The 12,272-nt window shown below is 38.7% G+C and overlaps 1 protein-coding gene across 4 annotated transcripts in view; it reads left to right on the top strand.

Moving 5' to 3' along the window:
• PKDCC (protein kinase domain containing, cytoplasmic) overlaps positions 1-12,272 on the top strand; it is a 51,285-nt gene that overhangs the window by 6,376 nt on the left and 32,637 nt on the right. The window contains exons 1-2 of one of the 4 annotated variants that reach the window (XM_025207739.1): positions 7-1,299; positions 11,627-11,749. In XM_025207739.1, the coding sequence (XP_025063524.1) occupies positions 1,285-1,299; positions 11,627-11,749 (138 nt within the window). In that variant the 5' untranslated portion in view covers positions 7-1,284. Of the gene's footprint in view, positions 1-6; positions 1,300-2,872; positions 11,750-12,272 lie in introns of those variants that run through there. The other 3 variants (XM_025207738.1, XM_025207740.1, XM_006026734.3) reach the window with 3 other exon arrangements.

The following is a 12,272-nucleotide window of genomic DNA, read 5'->3' as shown; positions in this document are numbered from 1 at the left end:
CGGGGGAACAGCTAGTGTCTGCCCCGCCCTGCCCTGTGTGCGGGCACCGTGCTGCGGGCTGGACTGCCCCGCGTGTGGAGCGCGGCCCCTCCGGGCACAGACTCAGCTTGTCTCGGGTGGGGCGCTGACAACCTGAGTGGAGCTGGGCAGATAACAGCCTCGTTCTTCACTGTGTCTCCACTTCCTGTCTGGCCTGCTTCTTCTTAACATCCCCATCTTTTTCTCTCTTTCTCCCTCCTGCTTTCTCCCTCCCTCCCTCTCTCTCTCCCTTTCTCCCTCCCTTCTTTTTTTAAGGCATCATTTATAAAATTAGGGCACAACAGAGTGGGAACCCTTTCCAGGCCGCACCCTTGTCTTCACACTGGCTGAAACGCTCATGCTGTGAGCCAATGGAGGGAGCCGCCTCTCTCAGAGCCAGCTGCTGTGTCAAATCTGTCTGACCCTGTGGAAGGGAGGGTGGGTTGGTATTAACTAGTGTTAATACAAATAAAGCATTTTTTAAAAACGAGGTGCCTTCTGCTTTAAAGCGCTTACCTGAACTATTTGTGAAGTACAGTTTGTTTCCTTGCCTGGGGCACGACTGCTGGATTGGGCCAAAGGTGCTGCTTCCAGGGATGAGGTTGGGAATTTGTAATTTACACCTATACACAAGCCTACACACTTAAGCTAGTGGTGGGGAAGGCATGTAAACGTTTCTGCCACAGGAGCCATTGCACAGGCAGGTGCAGATTGAAATAGAAACGTATGTTTTTTGGAGAAGAGTAGTTTATTAAAGTTGATTTAATAATGAACAGCACTGGAAAGAGGGGGATTTGGGTCACTGATTTATTGTAAAACAGGATTTAGCAGGCCACTAATTGCTTTGCAGTCGCTCTGTGCCAAATGGGATGTCTGTTCTCCTCTCCCTTTCCCTCTGTGCACTGGGTTCTTTTCTTTTCAAAGCTAAAATGTCTCATATTTATTTATTTCTTGATCTAGAAACCTGCCTTTCCCTGTGGGTAGTGAGAAAGTCTGGTTAGTTTGCTCCAATTCCTCTTTCCAGTCCTTTTTGCATCTGGGGCAGAGGGAGAAGCCAAACACCATTTTCTGTTAATTTCACACAAGGAGTTTGTAAAGAAACAATGGCAATGTTTGATTTACTGTAATAATATAATTATAGCTCTTGTATATCTGAATTAAGGATGCTGCCAGTCACGGCCATAAGCAATTCTTTTGATGAATTCTCCCTTTCCATTGTTGAAGATGAACTAGAGGGTTGGAACTGACATGCCTTTGTGAAATTACATGGTTATTTCTCTGGTAGGTTTTATAGTTCATCTTCTTTTTATTCCTACCCACAGTGCAGTGCTCCTTACTTAACACAAATAGTCTTCACTTTCCCCAAAATAAATAAAAATAAATGATGAGTTTATCTTGAAATAATTGGATATGGGAGTAGAGGACAGCTGTGAACAGCAGCTGGTATCTGACCAGAGGCTTGCTGATTGTATAAAGAAGGCCATTTCATTTAGGTTTTTAATGGTTCGGCTAGATTAGTGTTAAAACAAACGGATGAAATAATGGAATAACAAATACATTTGAACAAACAAACAAAAATCATGGTCCAGATTATGATTTCTTACTAGTTTAAATCTGGAGTAATTCAGTGGATTTTACTGGAATTATTCTGGATTTATGTAAATGCACATGGTCTTGATTACACTGGGATTATGTATTGGGCTAGAAAAGGTATTAGCTGAACCAGTGTTAAACATGATTGCTTTTGTTATGGGCATGTGCAAGGGTGTTAAAATATGTTAGCAAGTTATGGTCTGGGTTACAGCAACCAGCTGACACATTTTAAACATGACTTGTCTCTCTTTACGTGTCTCGCCTTCCTACATCATGTTAATTAACATATTAAATAGGTCATCAGCTGGTCCCTTGTTTTTAGTTTGAGTTTTAAAATGTTGGGACTTTAACTAAAGTATGGTAATGTTATATGGATGTAGGGGATTTCTCTAAATATTCATTTTAGTAACTGGAGAATCTTGAAGTCATGACCCATCAGGTTCTTCACTCAAAGTCCACCCTGATTTTTTTTTTTTAATCAATGCCATTTGCATGCAGCAGGGGTTGGGATGACCTCTCCTGGTGAAGGCAGACACTCAAGAATCTTTCTGTTGCAAGACTGTAAGGATCAGTGGTGATGGGAGCTCAAAAGGCTTCTTTGTGCTGGCAGTGGTGGAGACTGCTCAGTGGTTGCATCCAGCATAAAAATTTGAGTCACTGTTGGTGTTCTGAGTAGCCTGTGATATAATATCTTCAACAAAGAATCCAAGCAAAATGGTAGCTGATCACTTGAGAAAACTGTAAATATGAACTTTGGGTGGGGTCAGGAGTAGACATTACATTCTGGAGTTTAACTTCCAAAACAGAGCCTTTAATTGGACAGCATGGATTTACTGGAGTGAGGGCTTGGATTACTATTATGCGCCTGTTCTGTAACCACTGATGGAGGACACCTTGTAACTCCAGATGTCTGTATGAAACAGATCAGAAAATTTCCTCCAAAACTAGCTTATTCCAAGCTGTTTTTGAAACTGGTCAGGCCAACTTACATGGGGCTCTTTAGCCTGGAAAAGTGCAGGCTCAGGGGCGATCTGATGGCCTCCTGTAAGTTTATCAGGGGTGTTCACCAGTATCTGGGGGAATGTTTGTTCACCAGAGTGCCCCAAGGGATGACGAGGTTGAACGGTTATAAACTCCAGCAAGACCGTTTCAGGCTGGACATAAGGAAGAATTTCTTTACTGTCTGAGCCCCCAAGGTCTGGAATAGCCTGCCATCGGAGGTGGTTCAAGCACCTACACTGAATGCCTTCAAGAGAAATTTGGATGCTTGCTTGTTTCCTATGACCCCAGCTGACTTCCTGCCCCTTGGGCAGGGGGATGGACTCGATGATCTTCTGAGGTCCCTTCCAGCCCTAATGTCTGTGAAATCTACGAAACTTAAACTCCTTTATAATCAGGTTTCCACCCAAACTTTACAAGGTTTTAAAAAATAGTTTAAACAGAACTGTTCAGAAAGGTAGGGAGGCACGTGGGCTAAAAATACTTCAGTCTCTTGGAAACCTACGTGTCAGAGTGACTTTCCATAAGACTAGTTCCTAAGTGCCTATATCACTTGTGCAAATGGGCTGGAGGCTCCTAAATCAATTGGATGCTTACATTCAGTAGGATAGGAGCACTGGACATTAATATGGGTCAAAGAGAAAAAAGTAAGCGCTGCCACCTGCTGATGACTTAGTGGAGACAGTTAGCTGCATCTAACATATGTCCCCGCAGCCCCAAGGAGCTGGGGTTGGAATGGAGAAGGGCAGAGAGAGCAGACAGATGCGGTTTGGCGAGGAAAGAAGAATTACACAAAGTGCTTCTTTATTGCAAGAGTGCTTCCCATAAGGCCCAGATGTTATCCTGAACTTTTAAGAGTGAAGAAAGGATCTGTTAACAAGAACTCCAGAGCTGTTGGAAGCACAGGGCTGATACAATTGCAAACCTACTATAACTATTCATGTCATTATTAGACAAGCCGAATGCCTCAGTGCTAAAGAGGCCAATAATATTTCTCCCATTGAACTGCATGGGACTGCAGAGAGGATTCAATTTACATAGCTGTTGGCAGGAAGGGATTTCCAGGAGGCAAAAACACACATAGCAGAATTAGTTAAAGAGCTACACCCTCAGTTATTTGCTTTCATAACTATCATTCATAAAGCTAATCCCATTTATTTGTCGAATTATATCTGTGATGGCTCCACAGTTGTAAATCACTCCCAAAGCCTCCCCTTTGAATTACTGCCTCTCTTATTGGAGCTGATGACTTGCAACTTCATCAGCCTCTTAGAACAGGAACATGTCATTCCCCTCTCTCCATAGCAGTTCAGTAATACCGGTGGTCACCCCATCCAAACATTTCTAGGTGCAAATGTGTATCTAGAAATCTCCTTTACTTGTTGGATTTTTCAAAGGAAAGAGAAAAGGAGTATAAAGCCATTCAGCTTTGTGAGTTCTGTGCCCAGGACATTATTTTTTTGATCCACGTGACATTTTTATAGAAACTTGTGAATTCCAAGAGCATGTAGCTATTTTTCAGTATTATTTTTGTTACCTACCAAGCAGGCTAATTTATAAAGCGGGTAAGTGTTCTTGTCCTAGCCCATCTTTTGTTCTGTAGCTGGCAAGGCAAGACAGAGAGAGGCTAGATGCCTTGTCAAAAGCCACAGAAGCTGAATCTGTCAGAGCTGGGCTTAGGCTCAGGATTTCAGGGTCTCAAGCTAAACCATGCTGGCTATGTAGACCCCACCATGCCCTGAATCATAGGTTGTATCTACATTAAGCTGAGATAAACTTGCTTCATTTGTGCTTTTTGAAATGGTTTAGAATAAAGGTCTTGTTCCAACCTATGCTAGTAATTGTTGTCTTCCTTTGCCAGCTCAGAAGGAATGCTTCATGACAAATGGCAAACAATTCAGTTCCTTCATAAATTATTTGGTGCCCTTGTAGAGACATAAGCACATGTATGGAGGATTGGCTGATCCACAGATTTCCTTCCATGCAGGGGACACTGATTCACTTGGAGCCAGAGACCATATTGTCAGGTGTTGTGAACCACTTGTGAGAGTGTTGGGAACAGCTGTTGTATGAGGGCAAGGTATAAGGTGCAGCTAGGCATCCAGCCCAATTTTCCAAAGCATCTAGGAGTTGAATTTGTATTAAAACATTCCTTTTCTGGGCTGACTGCAAAGATTTTGGCAATAGCTTTGCTACTAGTTTTCTGAGACCACTGCCCATCAAGTATTGTCTCATTCCCATCTTGTACAACATCCACAGCTGCATCTGTAGCCTTCTGTTATCTCATGCCTTATACCAGGGGTGGGCAAAATGCAGCCTGTGGGCCAGATGTGGCCTTCCAGGCCATTTCATCTGGCCCGCGGGACCCCTAAGAAATTTAGAAAATAAATTTTAATCTGTCCCTGGCTACCTGTCATGCGGCCCTCAATGGCTTGTCAAAACTCAGTAAGCCACCCTCCGCCCAAAATAATTGCCCACCCCTGCCTTATGCCAAGTTTAATGTGCTTTGGAAAAGGGACCATAATTTTGTTCTGTGCATTTATAAAATGGATTTCTAGTCTATAACTGGAGCTTGTAAGCAGTGCAGTAATACCAATGCTTATTCTAAAGGAGTAAACTGTTATTTTTCCTTGATCTCAGCTTAGCCATGCAAGCTAGGCAAGGGCAAGCCGTAAAGTATTTATAGGTTTGGAGCTTGAAAGGCTCTGTATAGTGCTTAATCAAGTTCAGAATGATATCTTCAAGGGAAAACCTACTTATTTTAGGGCTGTGCTGCTGTAGACTGACTCTGAATTAAAATTAAACCTTATCTTGGCAAAGTGTGCCTAGAGGTGAAGTAGATATCTGTAACATTCTATTGACAGGATCTGTTTTGGTATGGACATGTCTCCTGAATGTTCAGACAGAATTGCCTTGCCAACCCCTTCAAAACAGAGAAATTTCAGAGATTATTAATTTGAATAGTTTCAAAATGAAGGGTCAGACTTCTGTACAATTCCAGTAATGGATGTGCCACTCACCCCAGGTGGAAAAGTCACAGTAAATTTTAATTGCTATCATTTCAGCTCTGACTTCTGGTACGTGTACAATCCCACTGAAATTGTGGTTCCTTGGGTGTTCCTATTTACTTCAGTGGAGCTACTTTGAGGAATAAATATTTGTAGGGCTAGATCTTGGGTTTATGCAGTGCAGTATGTATACATTTTACACTGTTGTCATTTTACAAGAGAACTGTCTCATTCTGGAAATGGGGAGAGTGGAAGGGAGAGAACCTTTGTAAACCACAAGTTTCTGGCCAAAATACAGTGTACTCTGTAGAGTGTGCATATATATACATACATTTCTATATATATGCACGTGTGCGCGCGCGCGCACACACACACACACTCGAATTTCAACTTTTGTTCTCTTTTTTGGAAGCTAAAGATATGGATCACAGCTGACATGACAGTTGTGTTACACCTAATACTTGTAGCGTGCAACACTTAGTAACAATAACTATCGATTCCCAATACATTTCTCAATACAAATTAAAGGGAAATATGAATTGTTACAGTTTAAATTAAAATTACCCACTTATTCCTAACAATTTCCATATCTGGCCTGAGGTGGCAAGAAGAAATTTTGCTTCTTGGCTTTCCTGGCCAACTTTGGTCCCAATCTTACAAGGTGTTGAATGCATTCTGAATAGAGCTGTATCCTTTGTACCCTGGTCTAGATAAGAGCTAGCTTTGTTGTTAAATAGGATGGATTCATTTTATATGCAACGTACCAGCATATTACATTTCTATAGGAGGAGATTAGTTACTTAAATAATCTTTTTTGTCTTCTATGCAAAGGTACCCAACAGTTTAAACATGCTTTTGGATTTAGGAGAAGCAGTAAAAATATCTACAATATACTTGTTAAGAAATTATGAAAAAAGCAAACTGTAAACAGATGTGAGGCTAGGATTATTTATTGTTAAATCATAGCTAAATATTAGGCACCATGCTCATTGTGGCTGTTCACATATATTGCTCCTTGAAGTGACTAGTATGTTGGGATGACAAAGAAAGGCATAGCCAAAGCATTGGGCAAAAGTTTACCGTTTGATTTTGTCATTCCATATGACTTCATTAACATGGCAAAACACTTCACAGTCCTTTTTTTTAGCTTAGCTATTTAGTGCTATGTCCAATTTTTGCTTTGATCAGTGGGAGTCTTTCTATTGAGTTCAATGGAAATTAGTTCAGTGGCAATCTAACTTTGCCAAGACCAATCCTGGCCTAAGTTTTAGTTTGGCAAGGCATACATATGTATCTTTGAAAATAAATACCCTTCTGAGGGCAGTGTACTTACCAGTTCCATGTACACATGAGCAAGAATTTTTATTTTTAATATGGTCTATTTTGGGCCAAAGTAGTCTCTTTTACTGCAGATGGATCTGGAGTAACTTGGTAAATCACCAAGAGGAGAATCAGGTCCAATGCCAATGTTGCCAACTCTCATAATTTTATCACAGGTCTCATGATAATTGCTGCTCCTAAGTGAGAGGTAAGTGAGTATGTGAAGATTTCAGTTTTCATTTAAAAAAAAAGGTAGATTTCTAGCCTTCACGGGCACGAAGAAAAACTAACTATGGAATATTAATGGCACAAACTAAAAAGCAAACTGAAGGACTCTTAATATGTAATAGAAAAATTGTGATTTTTTTTTTTTTTTTTTTTAGGCCAGTATAATTAATTTTGCAGGTCTGTCTTTTGATCTTTTAAAAATTTAGTGTTGGTGATACTGCATCAGGCTGCCACGAGCTGAGAGCAGAATCTGGCCAATTGATCTCATTTTGGAAGCTTTTCAATTTTGTACGGCTCCTGATTAAGCATGCTATAGAAATGAAACGTAACAATTTGCTAAGCCTTTTCTTGACATTTGGTTTTTGAAAATACAGATATGGTGCCTACACTAATGCAGGATGGTCTGTTGTTTGCATATATTTGCTCGCTGATGACAGCTTAATAAGCTGCTTTATTTTGTGTTTTTATTCAATAAGCTTGTCAGCTTTTGTATGTCGTCTGACCTCTGCTTCCCCCCTCCTTCCCCACCTTGTCTGAAGAGGGCAACCCTGTCACTATAATTTGTAGCAAAAATGAATTCTACAGGGACACAAACTGGCTGGTTATACAGACCTGAAATTTTACAAAAGAATATAATTTATGCAACAAAAATAATTGAAGTGGAAGCAGGAGTTTTGGTGCATAAAGAGTAGAGGACTAGGTTTATGAGTAAGACAAATTTAAAAAGCTAGTGAAGAATTCAGTGAACAGGGATGTTTTAAATTTGTGAACAGCTAATCTTTTCATATCTCACTGGAAATGCTTTTTCTGTTAAGAAAAATTTAAGTTAGCAACTGTTTGCTATTAGATTCTATGCAAAGATACATATTTGTACTATTTAAAAGTAATAGTTTGACATATCAAAAATATGTTCATTCAACTTTGTTTCTTTTCCATATACATAATTGGAACCATGTTGAATCGGGGGATGAAAAACAATGTTTCTAATTATGTCTAAAATGTAATTATGTGATAGAGCAAAACTACACCCTTACAAACAGCAGTTTAGATGCTGAAGTTAATGTGTGTTATTTTTTGATTGCACTTTTATTTAGTCTCTCTGTGTTGTTGTTTTTTGTATTATTGCCTTTGGTTGATCCAAATATGTACAGTATAAAATATTATTTACTTCATTACATGCAGATGCAAACCACACTGTTCCATTTAGGACTTTAAAAAATTGATTAGATAAAAACCAAGGAATTTGGGTAACAGCTCTGAAGTGGCAGATAGACAAACTAGATGATCTCATGAGGCACTTAAAAAAAAAAGAAAAGGCGTTGGAAATGTTGCTTAATAATGCATGTGCAGTTGCGAGTCAATATTTCATGTTGTTGTCCAGAAATACGGGATGGATGTGCAAACAAATGGCCATTTTAGCTTCCCATCTTAATTGGCCATTTTAGATTACTGTCTTTTTGCCTCAAAACATAGCCATTTTATATGTGAGGTCACCGTAATTGTACATACAAATATGTCCACATAGTTGCATATGTATTTTTGCTTTGGGCCTCTGGCTGCTATTTACAATAAATATAAATGTAGTCCCCAAACCCCTCCATATCCCAGTCTTTCTTGCTACTAAGAACTTATATTACCAAATAATAATGCCACAGCTAGAATTATTTTACATAAGTAAAAGTATTAAAGAAGGGCTTTAGCCAGATAGTATATTTCCTTGGTTAGAATTACTTTATATATTTCTGCAGTAGTCCTATTTAAAAAAAAAATTAACATATGAACTTCATTAAATTCAGCACTCGTATAAGAACATTTATTCTCTGAGAGGGAAGAGAGATTTTCCTGTGGAAGGAAAACTGCATTGGGTCCTTCAAACCTCCACAGTGACCAAAGCAATTAACTTGGCTCCAGAGCAGTGAAGTGTGCACTAAGTACATAGAGGATCAGTCAGCAGGGCTTTTTGCAGTGGCGGAACTGGCTTCTAAAATGAGATAATAGAAAGCAACAGCACCCACCTTCCAAGACCAAATTTATCACATTATTAAGTCCCGAGGAATCCATACATTGAAGTTTAACTCATACAAGTGTATTCTGAATGTATTCTTGTTTGAATAATTTAAATAGTCATAACATTTTCATGCAATGATGAAAGTCATTGTTATGACTATCTAAAGATAATATGTATTATTAAATAATTCTTTCATTTTCTAGTCTTAAAGAGGGCTTGAAGGGCCAACAAAGAATTAAAACCTTTTCATATTCATTATTGCTGTGAAATGAAATTGATTATGAAATTGATATTTGGAATTAAATTTGTCTTCTTAATATCACACCTATTTAATGCAGATTTTTTTCAACAGATAATTTTATACTATTATTTGAAAAACTTGACTGTTAGGATAATTTCGCTTCTCTTGCTAGGCTCTGCTTCACAAAATTTAAGATTATAAAAATACAGGGCCCAATCCCTGCTCTTAGTCTAAATCCATGAGAAAGTTAAATTCTGACTGGTAAGGGCTGCTGGATCAGGCCTGTTGTATATTCTTCTTAGCAAAACAACTATGCTATAAAATATTTTATTTATCTTTTGAATTATATTTTTCCTAATGTGTAATGATTTTGTAGTAACAGTTGGTCTGATGTGTTCTAAGATAGCTTGAGTCCTGCTAAGTTTTTACTTTTGTGCCAGTATCAGAAACGAGTGCATATACATTGTCACAGACATTAACAGACTGAGTAATTCTAGGTTGATGTGATATTATCATTGTAATAAATAAAGCAGCCCTATTTCCTTAGTTCAGCCCTACACATCTCGAGTGCAGCAGTACCTAACACAAGTACGTGTGTGATGCCAAAACCTCTACTGTATGTTTTAAAATAAACTCTGCTAGCTTCTGTGTGTTTTGTTTAATGTGCATGTTTTACCAGTTGTTTTGAAATACTATGCCACTGCACCACGTAAAAAAAATGGCTTACTTCACTTACATTTTTGTAATGCTTTCTGTCTTTGAAAATAAATGATGACAGAGCTAAGGAAATGATTGGTAACAATAATATACAATATTTACTGAATTTGCCTCCTTTTTCTGTTTATCAGTGAACAGACACAATAAACACATCAGTGACCAGATCACAATACACAAATTCTCTTCCTATTTAAACGTATTCAGTAAATTTGTTGCAATGCCCTCCCTCATTCTGGATCATCAGTTGATTGAGTTACTTGTGCTGGAGTTTGGGTGGTGTTGTTTTTGACTCCGTGCTGAATGAGCCTAACTATTATAGGACACAATCCAAATCATGTGAAGTCTACATGAACGTTCTAATTGACTTTCCTGATTTTTGGATCCAGTCTGTGATCAGAAGGTGGGCTTGAAGAAGCCTGAGACTTGTTCTCTCTTAGGGTAGGAGAGCTGATAAGTCAGATAAGGTGTTTTTTTTGAAGATGTCTAAGCTTTTGTATCATGCAGGTCCTTTTACTACAGGGCTTATTTGGCTGGGTGCAGAGTTAAATTTTATTTAATGAACATGTTGCCCCAACTACGGTATTTAGAATCAGATCCTTATCAGGCTCACTTAACTTCTGTTGTGTCAGGACTTTGCAAGGAATTTCTAAGAGCCTATCCCTCCATTGCCAAGTTATGCCCTATTTCATATAAAATAATTCACTTCAAGCACAGGGGCAACATGTTCTTGCTGTGTAAATACAACTCGATAACACAAATGTTCTTGGAAAACAAACACAAAAGAGACTGGAGCAAGGCTGTAATGCCTTCATTTTTAAATTCAAGAAATGCCTTACAAAATATTTTTGCAGCATTCTCTCCTCTCTGTCAGTATCGTGCCATTAAGTACAGCAAGTGCAATTAGAAATGATCTTTGCTTTAAAAAAGATATATCTTGACAGTTGCAACTTCTTTTTAAAGTTTATTAATAAGATACAGGTCAGCTTGCTTTCTTGCTTAAACACTCAGTGCACCAGTGATAGTCCTGTAGAAAACACCATTTTAAGAGCAACTTTTTAAAACAGACAGTAATTATGATTCTGCTAGATAACATATGTGCTGTGTAGTGATTTCCTTCTGACAAAGTTCCATGTCTGGGCATATACATACTTTTAGATATACATTTCTGAACAAGACTTTTGATTATAAAAGCTTGCACAGAAAAATATGCAGATGTAACATAGTAGCTATGTACTTACCTATTGCCCGTAGACATTGTGCTAGGCAATTTGAGACTTTTGCTGATGGGCTTCAAGTGAGCTCAGCTCGAGTGAGAGGATACAAGGCTGCTACCCTGGGCTTTAAGGGCAAGTTGCAAAATATACAGGATGAAAGGGAGCAAGATGAATGCGGGAGACTGATGCTGTACTTTTCACACCTACTGAAAAAAGAAAACTAAAGCATCCCAAGGTGTGTTGTATTGATACCTTTTTCTTGTATGTATTTTTATTCCAGCTCTATGGTTATTGTTATCAGGACAGTAATGACATCCCAGATACCCTGACCACCATCACTGAACTTGGCTCCCCACTAGAGATGATTCAGCTTTTACAGACTTCTTGGGAGGACAGATTTCGAGTAAGTACAATAACCATGGTACTAAACAGCTTTTAAGAGGGATGTGAACACAAAACTACTCCAAGGATGAAACAAAGGTTACATAAGTTACAACTTAGTTCATCTATATTAAACATTTTCTCTACTGGGGACTGTTAAAATAAGACTCTTTATTCCCATTTTTGGTGCTGTACTGTTCTGCCGGTTGATGGTATCAGATTATAGTGTGTTTGTTCCATCATAACTTTAAAAGTTTCATACTTGTTAAAAATTCAGGATCTGAAACTTTTGGCTTGAACATTACGCTCTACCACTGGAGTTTAAACAATAGAAGGATGTGACATCTTTATCTTGATTGTTATCACAAGTTGATTTTATAATTGCCCCCTATTATGTCTGTCCTTTAGTGGAGGAGAGTAAAGAGTAAAGCAAATGTACCTAGGACTAAAATGGAGTTTAGCCAATGGAAAGTCACTCCGCTGGCAATTAACCAGGAGTATGAAAGTCAGGCTTAAGTTGCATCGAATGGAGTTAGATGGCAGCT

Source organism: Alligator sinensis, unplaced genomic scaffold, assembly GCF_000455745.1.
Source record: "Alligator sinensis unplaced genomic scaffold, ASM45574v1 scaffold173_1, whole genome shotgun sequence".
Lineage (NCBI taxonomy): Eukaryota > Metazoa > Chordata > Crocodylia > Alligatoridae > Alligator > Alligator sinensis.
The sequence above is the reverse complement of the archived record's forward strand: the minus strand, read 5'-3'. Positions and strand labels throughout refer to the sequence as shown.